General features: G+C 48.4%; 2 protein-coding genes across 4 annotated transcripts in view; both read right to left on the reverse strand.

Annotated features, from left to right (window-relative positions):
- ALDH2 (aldehyde dehydrogenase 2 family member) overlaps positions 1-1765 on the reverse strand; it is a 34272-nt gene extending 32507 nt beyond the window's left edge. The window contains exon 1 of the mRNA XM_081203107.1: positions 1611-1765. Within this exon, the coding sequence (XP_081059233.1) occupies positions 1611-1742 (132 nt within the window). The 5' untranslated portion in view covers positions 1743-1765. The remainder of the gene's footprint in view (positions 1-1610) is intronic.
- Positions 1766-4851: 3086 nt separating this feature from the next.
- The window catches only part of ACAD10 (acyl-CoA dehydrogenase family member 10), a 45112-nt gene continuing 27216 nt past the window's right edge, over positions 4852-22747 (reverse strand). For all 3 annotated transcript variants that reach the window (XM_081202964.1, XM_081202966.1, XM_081202965.1), the window contains exons 12-21: positions 22320-22493; positions 16427-16800; positions 15407-15547; positions 13409-13546; positions 12421-12511; positions 10891-11049; positions 10266-10438; positions 8370-8513; positions 6380-6457; positions 4852-5224 (exon numbers count right to left, since the gene is read on the reverse strand). In XM_081202964.1, coding sequence (XP_081059090.1) covers positions 5090-5224; positions 6380-6457; positions 8370-8513; positions 10266-10438; positions 10891-11049; positions 12421-12511; positions 13409-13546; positions 15407-15547; positions 16427-16800; positions 22320-22493 — 1607 coding nt within the window. In that variant the 3' untranslated portion in view covers positions 4852-5089. The remainder of the gene's footprint in view (positions 5225-6379; positions 6458-8369; positions 8514-10265; positions 10439-10890; positions 11050-12420; positions 12512-13408; positions 13547-15406; positions 15548-16426; positions 16801-22319; positions 22494-22747) is intronic.

Below are 22747 nucleotides of genomic sequence, written 5' to 3' on the forward strand. Positions count from 1 at the left end.
GGGGGGGTGGAATCGGAAGCAGGCAAACGAGGACTGAGCATGGACCTCAAGGCTGGCTGACTGTTGTGGGGGCAATGCAAAAATCAGAAAAGGGGATGTCATGGTGTGTCGTCTTGGGAAAGGGTATGGCTGCAGCACTCCATACTGCAACATGTTGTTGCAGGTGCCACTTTAAAAAAGGGTGTGTTTCCAGAGCACGTGTTTTGCACGTGCAAAAGTGCAGTTGTTCAGGAAGCTTTGTGCACGCTCCCACTCCTTTATCACAATTTCAGCATTCCTCAGGAGGGAGTGCGGGTGTGTGGTCAGTAGAAATCAGGAACCTCCACCGTTATTTCCACCTGCAGCCAACCTTAAAAAAAAAGTGGCAGAAGTTTCCACGAGACAAACTATGGATTGCCAAACCCGAGTTTTCCTCTCTTTAAATGACTGCCTAATTAAGAGGGAATGAGAGACAGGGGCGTTTCTTCCTTTTTTTCTTCCTTTCCCTGTGAATGCTACATTTTATGTTTCTTAATACAGTATCTAGCAGAAGAGGAAAAGGCCAGGGCAAAAGAGAGAAACTTCTCATCTGGCTAGAAATCAGGGCTTTTCACACATGCGTGGGGAATTCCAGAAAGCTAAGGAGATCTCGGAGGGGGAGGCCAGAATTTGATCCGAAATCCAAACCCCCGGCCATTTCTTTTGCAACTTGAACACTGTTCAGGGAAGTTTTTAATATTTAACGCTGTATTGTTTTTAACACTTGATTGGGAGCTGCCCAGAGTGGCTGGGGAAACTCAGCAAGATGGGCGGGGTGTGAATAATAAATTATTATTATTATTATTATTATTATTATTATTATTATTATTATTATTCTCCCAGATATATCCGGGAGTCATGGAGGCTGCAGAGTTTGCTCAGCGGTTGCAGCAAGATAAGCCCTCTCTGCGATAGAAGAATGGCAGATGAAGATGATGTATTTTTCGGAGCTAGCCAACCTAACCGGAAGAGTCCGTGACCAGAAGGAGGAGGAGTATCAGGAAGAGTGGCTTAAATTTAATGATTACTTAGTTAAATATGTTAAGTTAAATTAATTGGAAACAGCTTGCAGATACTTAATTGGTTTAGGATTTTATTTATGTGAAGTGATGAATTCATATGTTTAATTTCATAATGTGAAGATCTAAGGATGTTAAGGTTTAAGTTAAATTTTATAAAGAACTGTGATTTGGAAAACCGTTAAAAGGATATGCAATGAAATCCAACCAAGGGGAAGCGAGGAAGTCACTTAACAATGTTAATAAGTGTAATTTTCAATAAGGCTATGATTTGTGTTGGTTTGTCTTATGTGTTTGTTTATAATGTGAAAACCAATAAAGAAATTTTGGGAAAAAAGAAGATAAGCCCTCTCTGCAGGTGCGGAAGATACGGATGAAGACCCCCTCCTCCTGAGGGTCCGGGGGGTCCGGGTCGGAGAAAGGAGTTGCTTGCGGGTAGCGAGGGAGAGCCTGCACTCTGCACGCGCTCCAGGAACCTCTTGGCCGGCCAAGGGAAGCAAGGCTGGAGGGCGGGCAGGAGGCGCGGCTGCTTCCCCCGCGAAGAAGCAGGGGCCGCTCCGGCCTGCTCCTTACCTGCGTGTAGGCGATCTCCGGGCGCGGGTTGGGCGCGGGGACGGCGGCGGCGGACCAGGCTCTGGCGGCGAGGCGCAAGGGGGCCGCCCGAAGGCGCAGCGGGCCGGAGCGGAGCGCCAGCGTTCGCAACATGCTCGCCTCCTCCTGCGAAACGGAGCGCGCGCTCCCGCCGCCTGGGCTGCACCCCGATGCTCCGCCTGGCCGGGGGAGGGACGGCGAGTCGGCCAACGGCCCTCTCCCGCCTCCAGGCAGCCAATGGCAAGCGGTTTGGCGAGGGCCCGCCCCCGTGGCGCTCAGCTGCGCCCTGCGTGTCGGAGCCGGGAGGATTCACACGTTACGCGTGTCGCGAACGGAACCCGGCAAAGCGCCCCGCTGCCGCAGCGAGTGACACGCGCGCGGCCTGCTTTCCCCACGGACTGATGAGGGCACAGCCGCCCTCGTGGCTCGTTCGCACGCGCGAAAAATAACCAACAAAACCCTGTAGACTGCGGGCTTCAAAGCACGTGTGAAGGAGCCTGTGTTGCGGGCAGGGCAGGAGCTCGGCTAGGTCATTGCTTGCTAAAGTTGCCAAAGTGACTACACGCCCAGGTGAAGCCGCCCAAGGCCCCGCACCTTCTTCCCCCTATGACACGTTTCTTCAGGTTTTCGTTTTGTCTGCTGCCTAAAGCCGCTGCAAAAGCAAGTCTTGTCAAAAATAACTGCTTTGTGGGCATGTGCCACTCCTGTGCCAAGCATGGGAGCTTGGGGCCTTCCAGACACTGCTGCACTCCAACTGCTCTCAGCCCCCTCTGACAGGCCCAAGGTCAACCAAATTAACTCCATTGCTTTAGCTGAGTTTCCTGGAATGCAGGGGGTTGGACTAGATGTCCCCTGTGGGTCCCTTCCAACTCTACAACGATTCTATGGCCAAACAGGGATTTGAACCCTGGTGTCTCCCAGGTTCTAGTCCAGCACTCTACGCCACACTGAAATATTGCTCAAAGTAACCATATTTTTCGCTGAGAGAAAAAATATTCTGAACAAAACAGTGGATGTATGATTTTTGTGGTTCATGCTGTGGCCCAGACATGTTATGTGATTTGACGGTGAGTTTGGGGTAGCTCAATGCAAAAATCCTGAGGATCCATGCTTTGCGCCATTGCGGCCCCACACAACAGTGAGTGCGTGATTTCTTGGGTGCAGGCTGTAGCCATGGACATGCTATGTGATCCGATGGTGAATTTGGGGTGATCCAACGCAAAAATCCTGAGGATCCATGGGCTTTTACCTCCCCCCTGTCAGGCAGCCTCCTTTATCGCTAGCGTCCCTTATCTCACTCCCGATTGCTTGCCGATCAGCTGCTTCCTTTCAACACCCCCTTCCCTCGTTTGCCTTAGTGTCTTTTCCTTAGCTGGAGGTTTTTTTGCTCCTCCTTTTCTTCTAATTTCTCTCCTCATTGCTTTAGTATTCCTGTCTCCTCTCCTTGTAAGTTCACTGTCTTTACCTCCCCCCCTCCCAGGCAGCCTCCTTTATCGCTAGTGTCCCTTATCTCCCTCTGATCACTTGCCGATCAGCAGCTTTGTTTCAACACCCCCTTCCCTCTTTCTAAAAAAAAGAGCATGATCTGCTTTTTGCCCCTGGGCAATTCGGCTCCAGGGACCACGCATTCGCTCCGTAAGACGCAGACATTTCCCCTTACTTTTTAGGAGGAAAAAAGTGTGTCATATGGAGCAAAAAATACGGTATTTATACATTGTCAAGGAAAAAATAGAGTAGGCCTGGGGAACCTTCTATGTTGTTTAGGGCTGCCATATGTCTGGATTTTCCCAGACATTACTGGGATTTCAAAGGTGGAAGTGATGTCTGGGGGGAATTTCTGGAAGGCGGCGGTTTGTCCTGGATCTTCGGCAAGTAAACCGAAAAATCACATTTTTCTGGTTTTTTTAGGGGGGGAGCTCAAGAATGTTGGGGTTTGTCTAAGCTCAACAATTTTGGGGTCTTCCTAAAAAAATGCTCCTGGTTTTTACTTTTTGAAATATGGCAACACTCAGTTGGACTCCAGATCCCATCAGCCCAGACCCAACGCCGGAAGAGGTGCTACATAATACTTGTCCCACCCTTTTAAAGGTAAAGGGACCCCTGACCATTAGGTCCACTCGTGGCCAACTCTGGGGTTGCGGCGCTCATCTCACTTTATTAGCCAAGGGAGCCAGCGTACAGCTTCCAGGTCATGTGGCCAGCATGACCAAGCCGCTTCTGGCGAACCAGAGCAGCACACGGAAATGCCATTTACCTTCCCCGCTGGAGCGGTACCTATTTATCTACTTGCACTTTGACGTGCTTTCAAACTGCTAGGTTGGCAGGAGCAGGGACCGAGCAACGGGAGCTCACCCCGTCGCGGGGATTCGAAACGCCACCTTCTGATCGGCAAGTCCTAGGCTCTGTGGTTTAATCCACAGTACCACCCACGTCCCTAATCCCACCCTTTATCCATGTTTCAGTGTGGCAACACCTACACTTTGGAACTCCCTGCCTATTGACCTTGTGTTCATCATCCGAGGCCCTTCTTCACGTGCCATTTCGACATGTGGTCTGGAGGGCGGCAACAACCAGCGTCTGCCTATAAGCACCTCGTTTGCACCCATTCCCGCCCCCCAAGTACGTCTTTCGTTTAGCGAGTTTCAGCTTTGGTTCCATTTCGTTTGAAATTTTGTTTCATCCCCATGCTTAGCAGCCAAGGGGAATACAGGCAAGCTGATCGAAAAGGCAGCTATAAGAATCCTGGCGCAAAACTTCGGTTTCGTAACTGCATTCTGGAAAAGAAAACAGAGTCAGTGTGCTCATTCTGCTTTTAATGCAACCGTTCCCTGGGACACTTGCAGAATCCCTATTTCTCCTGTGATTTCGATCTTCCCCACGATTCCCTCAGTGAATTACAGTAAGTATATAATCAAAGTGCATATTCTCGCCCCCTGCCAAGGCACAGAAAACTCTGAAAGGCAGCTGGCATGGGGCTCCTCTGCTAGAATCCACGAAGGGATGCCCATATTTTCTCCACCATACTACTAAATATCCTGCGGTGGATCCGAGGCAGCGCTTTCCCATACACGAGCGAGCTGGGATTCTTCAGAAGGGACGGGTAGCTTTCCAATAGCCATTGCCCATCACAGTCGCCCACCATATGAAGGAAGTTCATCGCTTTTGTGGATCTCTGAATGCACCCATGTAGATTCTTCAGCAAAGACCCCAAGAGGTTACAGCTGAGTCCTTCGCTAGCTGCCGGCCGGCCCCTGTGATTCTTTGTGCGTTCTGTAATCAGCTCAATAATTATTGCAGTGGCCCAAGGAAGCCAGCACAAACACCGGATTTCCAATAAACAAGCCACATCCATATAGCCTCCCCAGAACCACACCTTGCCGGTCCCCAGAGCTGCAGATCGGGTGCCCTTTTCCCAACTCTGGCTTGCTGGGGGTTTGTGTGGCCGCCTGGACGGGGCTGCGTTAGCGCTTGAGCTCCATTTTAGCGATGGCTGCCCGGTGGACTTCGTCGGGTCCATCGGCGAGGCGGAGAGCCCGTGCCCAGGCGAAGAACTGCGCCAGTGGTTGGTCGTTGCTAAGTCCAGCTGCTCCAAAAGCCTGTGAGTAAGCCAGGCAAGGGGAAAGAGAAAGAAGCCAGGGAGCAGAGAGGAAACACAGTGTTATTATTATTATTTTTTAAGTGCAGGATGCACTGTATTGCAAGTTTCTGCACAATGCATTAGATTTCAAAGAAGAGGCTCAGCCAAATAACAAGGGGTGAAGGAGTATATTCATTCTGAACCCCTTTTTTTACTGAGAACAACCTGCTGGTTGTTTCCTGAGTGGGTGGGGCTCATTTGACCATGAGAAATGGAGTCATTGTGGTCATTGGCCCAGTCCTGTGGAACTCTCTGCCACTGGAGATTGAGTGGGTGCCTTCTATGCAAACTTTTTTAGTCCTCCAGGCCTATGCAGGCAATTAAGAAGACATCCTTTCACAATGGTTTACTGATGCTTGGGTTGTTTTTTTACTTTGTTTTTAACTTTTTAACATTGAAAAAAAATGCTTCTGCTGTATGTTTTTATTGGTGAAAACTACTTTGATATATTTTCAATGAAATAGTGGTATCCACATATATATTTTTAAATAATTAAATAATCCAGACAGAAATGGCGATAGAGGTAGCAGCCTAGCCAGAACCTCCAGCCCTCAATTCAGCTTTTAATTAGGGTTTAGACATTTTCTGACCCTATGTTTATATTTTTAGTTGTCATTTTGTTTTCTTTGCTTTTAGCCTACTGGTTTATTGTTTTATTACCTATTGTTTTATGGGTGCTTATTTATTGCATTTCCATCCCACCCTTTCCTCCAAGTTGCTCAAGGTGGGGTACATGATTCCCCCCCCCTCCACATTTGATCCCAACAACCCTGGGTGGTAGCTTAGGCTGACAGTGAGCCCAAGGCGAGCTTGATGACTGAAGGCCGATTCTTCAACCTTGGTCTCCCAGCTCTTAGTCTGATACTCTAACCACTACACCACGCTGCCTCTCACCAGAGTTGGAGCCTGGCAACATCTGGAGGATGCCTGTTAGCTAGGCCTGGCTCAATACAGTGTAAATTATCTTGCCTTTGAATTGTGACAAGACCCTTGTTACCCATCAATATACTGCTTGAGTTCAACTCCCATCAGCCCCAGACAATGGTCAAGGCATCCGAGAACACCTGGACTCCCACAGCTTCCCTTCCCCTCCACTAGCGTGAGAAACACTCGCCTGGATCGCTCGGTCGACAACGCGCAGAGCCATCCTTGGGGCCACCACCTTGATCATGGCGATCTCAAGAGCCGCTTCCTAGGAGATGAGACAAAATGTCGGTCAGCTCTTCCCCAGGACTCCCCCCACGTACATAAGGGCACAGCTCTCAACCTCCCTTCATTCCCACTGAAGCCGTTTGATGCCACCTCTTGTAAACTGATCAGAAGCAGAGCACAGGATAGGGGGAGCTTCCACTCCTGCCTTCACACGGCCCAATCCAGCCACTGGGCAGAGCCATGAACACAGAGCCAAAGGGAGAAACAGGTGGCAGGTGAAGGGGCAAAAAAGGCAGCCCAGCACTTTCTCAAATTCAGCAACGGTGTAGATCCACGGAGGGGAACCTGGGGCCTTCCAGATGTTGTTGTTGTTGTTGTTTAGTCATGTCCGACTCTTCATGATCCCATGGAGCAGAGCACGCCAGGCACTTCTGTCTTCCACTGCCTCCCGCAGTTTGGTCAAACTCATGCTGGTAGCTTTGAGAACACTGTCCAGCCATCTCGTCCTCTGTCTTCCCCTTCTCCTTGTACCCTCCATCTTTCCCAACATCAGGGTCTTTTCCAGGGAGTCTTCTCTTCTCATGAGGTGGCCAAAGTATTGGAGCCTCAGCTTCAGGATCTGTCCTTCCAGTGAGCACTCAGGGCTGATTTCCTTCAGAATGGATAGCTTTGATCTTCTTGCAGTCCATCGGACTCTCAAGAGTCTCCTCCAGCACCAGAATTCAAAAGCATCCATTCTTTGGCGATCAGCCTTCTTTATGGTCCAGCTCTCACTTTCATACATCACTACTGGGAAAACCATAGCTTTAACTATATGGACCTTTGTTGGCAAGGTGATGTCTCCGCTTTTTAAGATGCTGTCTAGGTTTGTCATTGCTTTTCTCCTAAGAAGCAGGCGTCTTTTAATTTCGTGGCTGCTGTCACCATCTGCAGTGATCATGGAGCCCAAGAAAGTAATGTTTCCAGATGTTGCTGGACTTCAATTCCCATCATCCCTGGCCATTGGCCGTGCTGGCCAGGGTTGATGGGAGCTGGAGTTCCACAACATCTGGAGGGCCACAGGTTCCCCATTCCTTGATTTCGCCCTTCAGGCCTCAAGCCACTCCAGCTCCACATCTCAAACCGCTTCAGTCTGAGGTCTGCATCATTCCTCAGTGCTCCAGTTCTGATTCACAGAACCACAGAACTGTAGAGTTGGAAGGGACAGCAAGGGTTATCTAGTCCAAACCCCTGAAATGCGGGGATCATTTTCCCTCTTGTGCACCTGTGGCAAGGGAAGGGCCACAAAGCCTAGCACTAGAACTTGTGGCCATCCAATGAAGTTGAATGTTGGAAGGTTCAGGAGAGATGAAGTCCTCCTTCACCACAGTGCATAGCTGAACTGTGGAACTCACTGCCACCAACTCGGAGGGCTTTAAACTATGGAACTCACCCCCATCATTCAGCCTGGACACTGAGGTCCAGCTCCGAGGGCCTTCTGGCGGTTCCCTCACTGCGAGAAGTGAGGTTACAGGGAACCAGGCAGAGGGCCTTCTCGGTGGTGGCACCCACCCTGTGGAACACCCTCCCATCAGATGTCAAGGAAATAAACAACTACCTGACTTTTAGAAGACATTTGAAAGCAATCCTGTTTAAGGAAGTTTTAAACATTTGAAGTTTTATTGTGTTTTTAATATTCTGTTGGGAGCCCCCAGAGTTGCTGGGGAAACTCAGCCAGATGGGCAAGGTATAAATAAAAAATTATTGTTGTTGTTGTTGTTGTTATTATTGACAAATCCATGGATAAGGCCATCAATGGCTACTTGCCACAAGTGGCCTGATCCAGAAGGCTCTCCTTGCATTCACATCCCCACTGTGAGCTGGTGGTGGGAATGACAGGGTTGAAACTTTCCTTTCCCCACAGCCACGGTTCTCGCTGGTTTGTGGACCCCCGAGATTCTTTGAGCACGTACCTTATTCCCAACAGTGTCCATCAGGTGCGCTGCCTTGAGGACCAGGAGGCGGGCTTGCTCAATCTCAACACGGGACTCGGCGATTTCTGCCCTGATGGTGCCCTGCTCTGCCAAGAGCTTCCCAAAGGCCACGCGAGATGACACCTGCCGAGGAAGGTACAGCTGGCTGAGGGTTTCGCTCTGACCTAGCCAAAGACTGTTTGGCCGCTGTAGCAACATCAGTTGCTTCACAGGACTTCAGGCAGACTACTGACCAGGGCCAGTTCCAATGGGTATCCTTACTCCCAATTTAAAGACAGCTTCACTGAAGAAAACCATCCATGAAGATGGATTAAAAATAGATAAATGATTCTATATTTATTGTGAGCTGCCAGGAGGGTTATCACAAAAAAGAGAAATATTTAGAAGGTTTAAATGTGGTACAGCCATATCTGTTCCAAAAAGTAACTTAAAATTCAAGGTACACTGGAGGACAAACCAAAAAAGAAAGAAAGAAAAGGTTTGCTTTCAACAGCATGGCAACTATTTTATTTCATATATTAGTGGTGATATCAATGTTCAAATGATTCCTACAGTATTTGGAATTCTTTCAGCTTTGAGAAGATCGTAAGACCTCAAGCGCAATACCTTGGTCCCATATAAATGGTCCCCTTTTAAAAATGTTATTATCCCCTCCTCCTGCCCAATGCTAATAATGGTAATCAGGGTTATTTTCCAGGGAGTATGAATGAAACAATCCAAATTTGTACTGTGTGCATATGTTTAATTTAGTTTTCAGTCAGTTCCATTGCTTTTTCCTTTTTTAGTTCTTGCGTGTTATTGAAGTGTATTGTCCTTGTTTAAATAAAAAAAAAATTAAAGGTTTCGAAGGCTAGCAGGTTACTTCCAGGCACATTTCAGAGGTGCTCATGGTGACTTATGAAGCTCTACGTGACAAGGAACCAAAAGCCCCTGTTTTAGCATACAGGGCTGTCTGGGTTTTAAAACTCTCCAGAGAGGGCCTTGGTGGAAACCTGAGACAGGGCCTCCTTGGTGGCTGCTCCTCCCAGGTGCTAGAACTCCTTGTGAAAGGAGACCCACTTAGCCCCTTTTGGACGCACAGTATATTCTCTGCCAGTGACCCTGTAACAGATAAGGCCCTAGACAGGGCTAGGATAGACCACTGCCTGAAACCTTGAAGAGCTGCCACTGGTCACTGTAGACAAGACTGAGCTGAAAGGGCCAGAGATCTGACATGGCAAGGCAGCCTCCTATGACCTTCTGCAGGCAAAGAGGGTTTTATTCAGACAGGTCTTCACCCTGATAAGCCGACTTGTCATGGCCACAGGTAATAAGCTGCAATGCAAAAAAAGGTAAAGGACCCCTGACAATTAAGTCCAGTTGCAAATGACTCTGGGGTGGCAGCGCTCATTTCACTTTATTGGCCAAGGGAGCTGACGTTTGTCCGCAGTTTTTCCGGGTCAGGTGGCCAGCATGACTAAGCCGCTTCTGGTGAACCAGAGCAGCGCACGGAAACGCCGTTTACCTTCCCGCCGGAGCAGTACCTATTTATCTACTTGCACTTTCACATGCTTTCGAACTGCTAGGTTGGCAGGAGTTGGGACCGAGCAACAGGAGCTCACCCCGTCGCGGGGATTTGAACCGCCGGCCTTCTGATTGGCAAGCCCTAGGCTCTGTGGTTTAACCCACAGCGCCACTCGCGTCCCTATGCACCTGCTGCAATGCAAAAGTCTCCCCAAACCACCTAGTGCTTGGGGAAGATGGAGGGAGAGAGGCAGCCCAGAATGAGATTGTGCTGGATAAAGGAGCCCAGTGACAGGCAGACATGACCCAAGGTGCCGAGGAGAGCTGCTCCATGAGAACCCTCAAGCCCACACACCATGCTGTGTTGCTTACCCTCTCCTTCATGAGGGCCAGCGCCCTTTCTGCAAAGCCGATCAGCCTCATGCAGTGGTGTATCCTTCCTGGGCCCAGCCTCCCCTGGGCTATCTCAAACCCTCGGCCAGGGCCCAGCAAGAGATTCTCTTGGGGCACACGGACGTTGTCAAAGGCTATCTCTCCATGGCCAGCTGGAAAGAGAAGGAAGTGGAAATTTCTTGGTAGAGGGAATCCCTTGCCACTCCCCGGCTGCTGTTACACAACACCCCCATCATAACCTGGAGGGGACCTCTGCCTAAGTAACGTGGCTTAATATTGAAGCCTTATTAACACTAACTCTTAAGTGCAGACATGGATCACAAACGTTCGAGCTGTGATTCCTGTCTTGCAGGGGAATGACCCTTTGGTTCCCTCCCAACTCTACAATTTCTATGAGTCTATGATCACTGAAATTAGCAAGAGCGCAACGCTTGATCTGCGGAGGTTCTTCCCCAGAAGCAGCTGGCAACCAGGAACAGGGCCTTTGCAGTGGTGGTGCCCTATCTGCGGAAGACCCTAAAGGCAAGAGAGGCCCAGCGCATGCCGGCCCTCCTTCCCTGGAAGCCCTTCAGGGAAAACCCTGAATAAAAATGCTTTGCCTGACCTGGAGCATCGTCCAGGCCGTAAACACTGAGTGGCCTCAGGATGGTGATTCCAGGCGTGTCCATAGGAACCAGCAACATGGACTGTTGCTTGTGCCTTTGGGCGGTGGGGTCCGTCTTGCCCATAAAGATGCAGAGCTGGCAACGAGGGTCCAAGGAACCTGCAGCGAAGAGAGTTTTGGGTGAGGGGTGCCTGTGTTGGAAATCGGTACTAGCCTCCATGCTGGCTGGCTCTTTGCCAACCCCACTGCCCCAAATGCCTTTTTTATTATAAAATTTTTATTGGTTTTACAAAACATTTTTTATAGACACATACAAACAAATAAACAAACAAACATGTATAATTTCATATCCATTTTTTCATAAACCTTACTTCGTTGACTTCCCCAAACCTCCCCTTTGTGCATCCCAGTTTCCAAAATTATTTCAGCAAATCCTGACACTTGGTTTTATCTGATTTATCCCTTATTCTTTTCTTTTACTTAATCTTTTACAGCTGTAAACCCCTTTTTTCCCCCTAAAGCCTCAACATTTTAACTTTCATTAATTTTACAATGTTTCTTAAGATAAATTTTAAATTTCTTCCAGTCTTCTTCCGCCGTCTCTTTCCCCTGATCACGGATTCTGCCAGTCATTTCAGCCAGTCCCATATAGTCTATCACCTTCATCTGCCATTCTTCCAGAGTGGGTAAATCTTGAGTCTTCCCGTGCTTTGCGATAAGTACTCTTGCTGCTGTGGTAGCATACATAAAAAAAATTCTATCCTTCTTTGGCACCAATTGGCCGACAATGCCCAAGAGAAAGGCCTCTGGTTTCTTAGGGAAAGTACATTTAAGTACCTTTTTCATTTCATTATATATCATTTCCCAGAAAGCCTTAATCTTCGGGCATGTCCACCAAAGGTGATAAAAAGTACCTTCAGTTTCTTTGCATTTCCAACACTTATTATCGGGCAAATGGTAGATTTTTGCTAGCTTGACTGGGGTCATGTACCACCTATAGATCATTTTCATAATATTTTCCTTTAAGGCATTACATGCCGTAAATTTTAAACCGGTGCCCAAATGCCCTTTCTTCTCGACTTGCACCGATGCATTGGAAACAGAAGAAGCCCCCACCCCAGGCAGTTTCCACTTCTCGTCTCTGCTTTGGAGCTGATTTCACCCAGTCACAGCTCCTTTGGTCATCTGGAAAATGCCCACAAGGCAATTCTTTGAAGAGCAGAGCACAGTTCCCAAGCTCACAGCACCCTTCAAGTTGCTTTGCTCCATTACTTCCTGTTGAGAATTGCTTCCAGGCAGTGTCTTACGGGCAAGCAATGAAATCTGGAACAAGGAAATTTCCCAGAAGCCCTCTAGGAAGACATCCACCATCTCTCTCTGGAAGCCACAAGAAAACCTTAAATTGTAGGGCAAGGAAATGGCTGAGCCCTTTTGGGAGCTGGCCTGATCCTTCCCCACTCCACACCTCAGCATCCCAGCTGCAGAACGGTGAGCCCTGATACCAGAAACTGGGGAGACGGTGCAATGTACCTGATATCCACCATTTGCGCCCGTTCAGGACGTAGGTGTCCTTTTCCTTGACAATGGAGGATTCAATGTTGGTGGCATCAGAGGAAGCAACCTAAGAAAAGAAGGCACTTTGTTTTAGAGGGAATATAGACGCAAGGCTCATTTATTCATTTGCTGTTTTTGTGTTCCACTGCTTCCTCAAACTGAAGCTAACGACATGGCTTATATAAAACAGCCCAGACCCCAAGACTTTCTGTTTCAGCTGCCGTCTTAAGGATTTTGTGCTGTGCCTATTTATAAAGATGATGATTTTACCTGGGGTTTTTTTTAACACTTTGATTGCTGTGGCTGCCTCAATTTATATCAGTGTGTCACCATTCCTTTCTCTTATTATTTATTGTTTGTTTGCTTTGTATATGGCATGATGTAAATACTCTACTACAGGGGTCAGCAAACTTTTTCAGCAGGGGGCCACTGTCCCTCAGACCTTGTAGGGGGCCGGACTATATTTTGAAAAAATAAATAAAAATGAACGAATTCCTATGCCCCACAAATAGCCCAGAGATGCATTTTCAATAAAAGAACACATTCTACTCATGTAAAAACACGCTGATTCCTGGACTGGATTTAGAAGGCAATTGGGCCGGATCCGGCCCCCGGGCCTTAGTCTGCCTACCCATGCTCTACAGTGGTACCTCGAGTTAAGAACTTAATTCGTTCCGGAGGTCCGTTCTTAACCTGAAACTGTTCTTAACCTGAAGCACCACTTTAACTAATGGGGCCTCCTGCTGCCACCGCACCACCGGAGCACGATTTATGTTCTCATCCTGAAGCAAAGTTCTTAACCTGAGGTACTATTTCTGCATTAGCGGAGTCTGTAACCTGAAGCGTATGTAACCCGATGTGCCACTGTACTACCAAAATAAAGGTTTTAATTAGTAAGAATAATTAAGAATCCCAATACTTCTTTCCCTAGTGTTCAAGAAACAAGAGGAAGGGCAGCCCTGACCTGTGGCTCCGTCATAGCAAAGCAAGACCGGATCTTTCCGTCCAGCAAAGGCTGCAGCCAGCGCTCCTTCTGTGTTTCTGTCCCATAGCGCAGAAGCACCTCCATATTGCCTGTGTCTGGGGCAGAGCAGTTGAATACCTGGAGAAGAGAGACAGGAGGTCAGACAGCATGTTGCCATCATTCAGCCATGAGACAGAAGATGAACACAGGCCCATCTCTCATAGCAAAGCTGATTTATAAAGCCGACCCAACTAATTTGTCCAACGCAGCTCCCTGGGGCCTTGGGGTGATCAGATGTAGCAATGCAAGCTGCTGAAAACCACGAGAGGGGGCTCTAGTGTTCAGGTCCTGCTTTCCCACAGGCATCTTGGTGGCCACAGTGAGGACAGGGTGCTGTAATGTTTCTGCGTCCAACAACAGGCACCAGGAATGAGAGGTTTTCTAAAAGAAGCTTCATTCAGAGAAGCCTCTTGCACGCTCTGCTAGAACTGAAATTCAAAGCCTAAGGAATGGACTAGGCCGCAGGCATGGCCAAACTCGGCCCTCCAGATGTTTTGGGACTACAACTCCCATCATCCCTAACAGGACCAGTGTCAGGGATGATGGGATTGTAGTCTGGCCATGCCAGGGGGTGTGAGTCCAGGGCAAGCCCTCAAATTTCCAAATCCTTAACATTAAGGGAGTGTCTTTGCTCTGCTACTTGCAAAGCCCTAGGTGCCCTTGAAGACAAGGGAGGAGGGGAGCTGAATACAGTAGGACCGGCAGGCTCCTGTGAAGCTGCTGCAGCCTCTGTCGCCTCCTCCTCCTCCTCAGCTGCCTGTCCTCTGTCTGAAGCGCTTTCTGCCTCTGGTTCCTCTCTCTCACTCCAGCCTGTTGCTTGTTCAGCATCGAGCCATTCTGTCCCCTCCCCTTCATCCTCTGGCCTGTTTTCTACCACCACTCCCCTGGCTCTGAGCCTTCCTCCTCTGAAGCTTCCCTAGGGGTTTCTCTGGCTGGAGCCTCGCACCGCTCTCCTTGAGGGCTGGAATACGTCCTTGGATAGCGATAAGGACTAACATGTGCCTGGATGAAGGGTGGAAGACCCCCATCGTTCAGCCCGGACACTGAGGTCCAGCGCTGAGGGCCTTCTGGCAGTTCCCTCTGTTGGCTATTTGCAGTTTAGTTGCACTGCAGAAAGCTTGCTGGGGAGACCACGCATTACAAGGAACTCAAAAATAACTTTAACAAGGTTTTAATAACAAAAACAAAAACTCCTTTTGCATTAAATATATCAACAAGCATGACCCAACCACCAACCTATCCCCCAGGGTACTGAGAGAGCTAGGTGCTGCTCTCTATATACTATACCCAATTGCTGACACAGCTTAATTAACACAACTTAGCAGCACCTGCTATACTGTTTCACAGCTGTAAAACTGGGTCTCATTATTTGCTCTGGCCCTTAAAGACATACACATCTTGTGGAACAATAATGAACCTTCACATTTAAAGAGACCATTCAACACCCTCACTGCAAGAAGCAAAGCTACACGGAACCAGGCAGAGGGCCTTCTCAGTGGTGGCACCCACCCTCTGGAATGCCCTCCCATCAGATGTCAAAGAGATAAACAACTACCTGACATTTAGAAGACATCTGAAGGCAGCCCTGTTCAGGGAAGTTTTTAACGTGTGACATTTTAATGTATTTTTAATCTTTGTTGGAAGCCGCCCAGAGTGGCTGGGGAAACCCAGCCAGATGGGCGGGGTACAAATAAATGTATTATTATTATTATTATTATTATTATTATTATTATTATTATTATTATTAATGTAAGTTGAATGTGTGCACATACAAAAATATCCAAAGTGAGCGGCTTGATTGCTCTCCCCACTCTTCCCTCAGGCCCCAACCATGGCTGGCATGTGGCCCCTGGAAGGTTCTCCAGGAAGGAAGGTGGCCCTTGGCTGAAAAGGGCTCCCTGCCTGTTTTAGGCCAACCTCACTGAGTTAGGCAGGTACCTCAGGCGCATGAAGCGAAGTCCCCATCAGCTCGCACAAGTGGCTGTACTCCACATTGGTCAGGCCTGCTCCGTACTTCATGTCCGGGTCACTCTCCAGCGGCAGGAAAAGGTTCCAGAGTCCCTCAGACTTGGCCTTCTCCTGAAGGATGAGAGAACAGGTGCAGAGATTGAGACAGAGGCACCTGCCTCCAGGGAACATCAGTGGATCCAAGAAGCAAGCTTGGGCTGGGCTGGGCAAACTGGATTTATGGTGTTTATTTGCTTTTCAAATGAGGACTACCAAAAACAGAAACCCTGAAGAATTTGCACTTGGGAATGATGAAGGAAAAACCCCTCTCTCAGAATCAGACCAAGGCTTTTCGGGACACAGAAGGGTGTATAATGAGCCTGCATGTATTCTTCTTTTTAGAAATCAGGTTCCTAGCCGTTATTATGACTACAGAGAGAAATCCAAAATCGTATGGCTTGTGATTGATGAAACGTATTTCAGCAGAAGCTGGGGGAGCAGGAAGAAGTGGGAAATGATATCTCCAGTGCAGCGGGGCAGTAGAAAAAAATCGGGGGGCCCCCCAAAAGGCAAAGTATATTTCTGTAAAGATCTCTGAAAGAAAAATAACACTATATGTTAATCATGATGTTTTTGTGTGTGTGTGTGTGTGTGTGTGTGTGTGTGTAGGTCCTTATCCTCCTGCCCCCTGTCTGGCACCACCCATGTTCCTGTGATCAGAGGAGAGAAACACACAACTCATCTCTTCCCATAACTATTGGGAACAGAACAGGTTACGCCAAATGGGCAGCTAAGATGTGAAGATATAATAACCAGACTGTGGAATCTGAGGTTGTTTGACAGTGTCCTATAGAAAGTCTCCTTCTCTTGGAGAGATTTTATGCAACGAAGACCGGAGCGGGGCCTTTTTGCTCATGGCACCCAGCGTAAGGGATGCTCTCTCCCAGGAGCCACCTGCCTGGCCTCAACTAGGTTGCTGCCCTGTGCGACACCAGGAGGAAGGGGACTTGCCTTGAGTTCTTCCATCAAGGGATGAGGAGTCCACCGGCACGAGGAAGCCTGGTGGTCTCGCAGAAGCTGCTCGGCCGGGTAAATGTGGGCCTCCATGAACTTCTTCACTTTGTGGTGCAGCTGCTGGACGCGGCTGGGCAGGCCGTCCGGAGAGATGATCAGGTGGAACCTGGAAGCAGGAGCCAGCGTGGAGTAGCTACTCTGTGGGAACTGCCTCGGGCCAGCCCAGGTACTGAACGCCCTGGTGGGGGCCACGGGAGTTGGAAGTCCCTTGAAGACCCGGAAGCCTTCTTTTGTAGCAAAATCCCAGGCGAGGTCTGCGATGAATTCGGCCTGCTTCCCGCTGCTCCCTGCAGTCGCTGAGCTGGCCTGGCCTGTGCAGAATGAACAGAGGCAACATCTTTAGGGAAATTCCTCGCCCCTGAGTCCACATGCCACTCTTTCTGCCTGGAGGGAAGAAGCTGGGGCCTCAACTAGAGGAACAACTGCCAGGGTCCAGGAGTGTGGACAGATACGCACCACACACTGAAAGAGCACCCAGCGCATGTATATAGCACATGGCTTCCTGCAAAGGATGGTGGGAATGGCAGTTTGTTAAGAGTACAGTGGTACCTCTGGTTACGTACTTAATTTGTTCCGGAGGTCCGTTCTAAACCTGAAACTGTTCTTAATCTGAAGCACCACTTTAGCTAATGGGGCCTCCTGCTGCTGCTGTGCCGTCACTGAACAATTTCTGTTCTCATCCTGAAGCAAAGTTCTTAACCCGAGGTACTATTTCTGGGTTAGCGGAGTCTGTGACCTGAAGCGTATGTAACCCGAGGTACTACTGAACTGGAAATTGTGGCTTTGTGTGTATGTGAATTTACAGTTCCCAGAATTCTCTGGGGGAAGTCACGGGCTTCAAATGTGCTTTAAGTGCATGGTGTGATTCACTGGCAGGATTTAAATAAACATTTACAACTTTATCTAAAGAGAACAAGAAGTACAGTGGACACTCGGGTTGCTAACGTGATCCGTGCGGGATGCACATTCGCAACCTGCAGCGTCTGCAACCTGCAGTGGCGCGTCTGCACACACGGGTTGCGATTTAGCGCTCCTGCGCATGCACGACCGCTGAAACCCAGAAGTAACCTGTTCTGGTACTTCCGGGTTTCGGCGGTCTGCGACCCGAAAAACATGCAACCTGAAGTGTCTGTAACCCGAGGTATGAGTGTATAACAATGGGACAACATAGTACTAAATACAAACAGCAGATTGTATCATTTGATGTAACAAACCAGAAATGGAAGCTGGGAGGGGGGAAATTGGAAAATGAATGTTTAATAATGATGATGGATATTTGTTGTAAGAAAGAAAATCAATAAAATATATATATATATTTTTAAAGTGCATGGTGTGATTCTGCCCTCTCTGGAAGCACATTCCTCCCCAACCTACCTGTAGTGGGTATGAGTTACTCGTGCGTAAGATGGTGCCTTTCTCGGTTAATTTCCCTTGTTAAACCTTTCTGACTGCGCAGCTCCTTTTTCCCGTGGCTGCCTCAGTCACTGGCAGAATCCGTCAGTGGGCGTTTCTTGAACCTCTTCCAGCATAAAAGTTGTTTGACACCCAGTCTCCTCCTCCTCTCACTGCGCGGGAGTCTTCTGCGCAGGGAGGGCGTGGGCAGCGGAGGACCTGGGCTCTCCTCACTGATGTCCAGTGAAGAGTCCTGGAGCCCTCTCTCCAATTCCCCCGTCTGCCTCCCTTTATCTCCGGTGTTGCGCTGATTGGCTTCCCCCTCTACTGAGCTGTTTCTCCCCCTACTGCTGGGTCCTTCGCCAGCATCATCTGGGAGCCTCCCCTTCGCCTCTCGCTCCGATGTCAGTTCCCTGACACTACCCATTGTAGTTGCATCTCTAAATGCAGGTGGACCCTCCTGTGAGGTGGATATGAAGAACTTGCAGCACCTCCGCACTACCTTTAGGCTCACTGGCATGGCTGACCATGGGTGACGGGGCTGACCGCTTGCCAGGGACCACCTGCTGACCGCCATCACCGCCACCTCCATGGAAGCAGGTTTTGTTGCTTTGCAGGCCAAAGGCCCCAGGTTCAATCTGGCATCTCCAGGTCAGGGATGGTAAAGGCTCCCGATCCAAAATCCCGAGGAGCTGCTGCAGAACAGGGGTGGGGATCTTCCCCCGCAGGGTCACCGACCTGCCAATCTCCTGCTGCCACGGAGACACCAGGGGTCCCTCCCACCTCTCCAATGTTGACCTATGGGGAGGAGGGGAGGGGTCTGTTTCACCAGGGCCTCCTAGACATTGGCAAAGCAGCAGGATGGAACTCCCTGCTCCCCAGCTGACCTGCGAAATGTCAATCCAGCTGTTTGCAGGGGTCAACCGCTTCCTGCCTTTGACTGCGTATGCACGTTTCGCCTCATATCTCGGGTTCTGAAAGTGCTAAAAAACCACTCTTTTCACTGTCAGAGGTAATATGTCTCTGAATGCTGGTTGCTAGAAATCACTAGTGAGGAAAGTTCTGTTGCCCTCAGGTCCTGCTCTTTGCATTTGTGTCTTGTTGTTGTTGTTTAGTCGTTTAGTCGTGTCCGACTCTTCGTGACCCCATGGACCAGAGCACGCCAGGCACTTCTGTCCTCCACTGCCTCCCGCAGTTTGATCAAACTCATGCTGGTAGCTTCAAGAACACCATCCAACCATCTCATTCTCTGTCATCCCCTTCTCCTTGTGCCCTCCATCTTTCCCAACATCAGGGTCTTTTCCAGGGAGTCTTCTCTTCTCATGAGGTGGCCAAAGTATTGGAGCCTCAGCTTCACGATCTGTCCTTCCAGTGAGCGCGCAGGGCTGATTTCCTTCAGAATGGAGAGGTTTGATCTTCTTGCAGTCCATGGGACTCTCAAGAGTTTCCTCCAGCACCATAATTCAAAAGCATCAATTCTTCGGCGATCAGCCTTCTTTATGGTCCAGCTCTCACTTCCATACATCACTACTGGGAAAACCATGGCTTTTACTATACGGACCTTTGTTGGCAAGGTGATGTCTCTGCTTTTTAAGATGTTGTCTAGGTTTGCCATCGCCTTTCTCCCAAGGAGCAGGCGTCTTTTAATTTCGTGACTGCTGTCACCATCTGCACTGATCATGGAGCCCAAGAAAGTAAAATCTCTCACTGCCTCCATTTCTTCCCCTTCTATTTGCCAGGAGGTGATGGGCCCAGTGGCCATGATCTTCATTTTTTTGATGTTGAGCTTCAGACCATATTTTGCGCTCTCCTCTTTCACCCTCATTAAAAGGTTCTTTAATTCCTCTTTACTTTCTGCCATCAAGGTTGTGTCATCTGCATATCTGAGGTTGTTGATATTTCTTCCGGCAATCTTAATTCCGGCTTGGGATTCATCCAGCCCAGCCTTTTGCATGATGAATTCTGCATATAAGTTAAATAAGCAGGGAGACAATATACAGCCTTGCCGTACTCCTTTCCCAATTTGGAACCAATCAGTTGTTCCATATCCAGTTCTAACTGTAGCTTCTTGTCCCACATAGAGATTTCTCAGGAGACAGATGAGGTGATCAGGCACTCCCATTTCTTTAAGAACTTGCCATAGTTTGCTGTGGTCAACACAGTCAAAGGCTTTTGCATAGTCAATGAAGCAGAAGTAGATGTCTTTCTGGAACTCTCTAGCTTTCTCCATTATCCAGCGCATGTTTGCAATTTGGTCTCTGGTTCCTCTGCCTCTTCTAAATCCAGCTTGCACTTCTGGGAGTTCTCGGTCCACATACTGCTTGAGCCTTCCTTGTAGAATTTTAAGCATAACCTTGCTAGCGTGTGAAATGAGTGCAATTGTGCGGTAGTTGGAGCATTCTTTGGCACTGCCTTTCTTTGGGATTGGGATGTAGACTGATCTTCTCCAATCCTCTGGCCACTGCTGAGTTTTCCAAACTTGCTGGCATATTGAGTGTAGCACCTTAACAGCATCATCTTTTAAAATTTTAAACAGTTCAGCTGGAATACCATCACTTCCACTGGCCTTGTTATTTGCAGTGCTTTCTAAGGCCCATTTGACTTCACTCTCCAGGATGTCTGGCTCAAGGTCAGCAACCACACTACCTGGGGTGTATGAGACATCCATATCTTTCTGGTATAATTCCTCTGTGTATTCTTGCCACCTCTTCTTGATGTCTTCTGCTTCAGTTAGGTCTTTACCACTTTTGTCCTTTATTATGGTAATCTTTGTACGAAATGTTCCTTTCATATTTCCGATTTTCTTGAACAGATCTCTGGTTCTTCCCATTCTGTTGCTTTCCTCTATTTCTTTGCATTGCTCGTTTAAGAAGGCCTTCTTGTCTCTCCTTGCTATTCTTTGGAAATCTGCATTCAATTTCTTGTATCTTTCATTATCTCCCTCGCATTTTGCTTGCCTTCTCTCCCCCGCTATTTGTAAGGCCTCGTTGGACAGCCACTTTGCTTTCTTGCATTTCTTTTTCATTGGGATGGTTTTAGTCGCTGCCTCCTGTATAATGTTGCGAGCCTCCACCCATAGTTCTTCAGGCACTCTGTCCAGCAAATCTAAATCCTTAAACCTGTTCCTCACTTCCACTGTGTATTCATAAGGGATTTGGTTTAGATTGTATCTTACCTGTCCAGTGGTTTTTCCTACTTTCTTCAGTTTAAGCTTGAATTTTGCTATAAGAAGCTGATGATCTGAGCCACAGTCAGCTCCAGGTCTTGTTTTTGCTGACTGTATAGAGCTTCTCCATCTTTGGCTGCAGAGAATATAATCAATCTGATTTCGATGTTGCCCATCTGGGGATGTCCATGTGTAGAGTCGTCTCTTGTGTTGTTGGAAAAGCGTGTTTGTGATGACCAGCTTGTTCTCTTGGCAGAACTCTATTAGCCTTTGCCCTGCTTCGTTTTGATCTCCAAGGCCAAACTTGCCAGTTGTTCCTTTTATCTCTTGATTCCCTACTTTAGCATTCCAATCCCCTATAATGAGCAGAACATCCTTCTTTGGTGTCACTTCTATAAGGTCTTGTAAGTCTTCATAGAATTGGTCAATTTCAGTTTCTTCAGCACCAGTAGTTGGTGCATAAACTTGGATTACTGTGATGTTAAAAGGTCTGCCTTGGATTCGTATCGAGATCATTCTATCATTTTTGAGACTGCATCCCAGTACAGCTTTCGCCACTCTTTTGTTGACTATGAGGGCCACTCCATTTCTTTTACGGGTTTCTTGCCCACAGTAGTAGATATGATAGTCATCCGAACTGAATTCGCCGTCTTAGGGCCCTTGTATTTACGGGACCGCCTCTCCTGGTATGCCCCGCAGAGGACCTTACGGTCCATGAATAATCATAGTTTAGAGGTCCCAGGCCCTAAGGAAGTCAGACTATCCTCCACCAGGGCCAGGGCCTTCTCAGTGATGGCTCCGACCTGGTGGAATGCCTCCCGCAGGGCCTGTAAGACAGAACTATTCTGCCTAGCTTTCAATTTGAACTTAGCCTGATCTTTTATTCTCCTTCCTTCCCTCCCCCTCCCGTTTTTATGAAGATTACCCACTCTGGGATCCCACAGCTAATTCTCCTCTGGTCTCCTCGCTGGCCCAAATAGGACTAATTTAGCCAGCTAGCCCTGGTGATCATCTAATGTTTATTGGATGGATTTCCCCCCTAAATTGATTTTTTATTTTATTGTTATTCACATTTTATACCGTATTTTATGCTGTTTTTTGTGGCATCAATTAAGTGCTTTAAATTTGTTGTTAGCCACCCTGAGCCCGGTTTTCTGAACCGGGAAGGGCATGGTATAAATAAATAAAAAATATTATTATTCCTTAACTTTTGAGAACAGGATGCTGGACGAGAAAGGGGCACTGACTCTCCTGATGTCCTTGTCCTCTCACCTGTGAGTGAGCGTTTGTACACCCCCTGTAGGATAGCAGCCACTCGGAAAAAGGAAAAGGCCATGTAGAAGTTCCAGTTCTCGACTCCTGGGGTGCCCATGTGCTTGCAATACATCTGGAAATAGGCCTCCGCCGTGGGGATGCCTAGCCGGCTCAGGTCACAGTCTCTCAAACCTGCAAGGAGGGAAAGCAACGCTAGTCACGGAAAGCAGGATCAGGGCTTGGTGCTGGGGCCAAAAGGTTCACCTTGCCAACAAAGGTCTATGGTTTTCCCAGTAGTGGTGTATGGAAGTGAGAGCTGGACCATAAAGAAGGCTGGTCGCCGAAGAATGGACGCTTTTGAGTTATGGTGCTGGAGGAGACTCTAGAGAGTCCCATGGACTGCAAGAAGATCCAAACCTATCCATTCTTCAGGAAATCAGCCCTGA

Source organism: Podarcis bocagei (genome assembly GCF_964188305.1).
Source record: "Podarcis bocagei genome assembly, chromosome: 7".
NCBI lineage: Eukaryota > Metazoa > Chordata > Lepidosauria > Squamata > Lacertidae > Podarcis > Podarcis bocagei.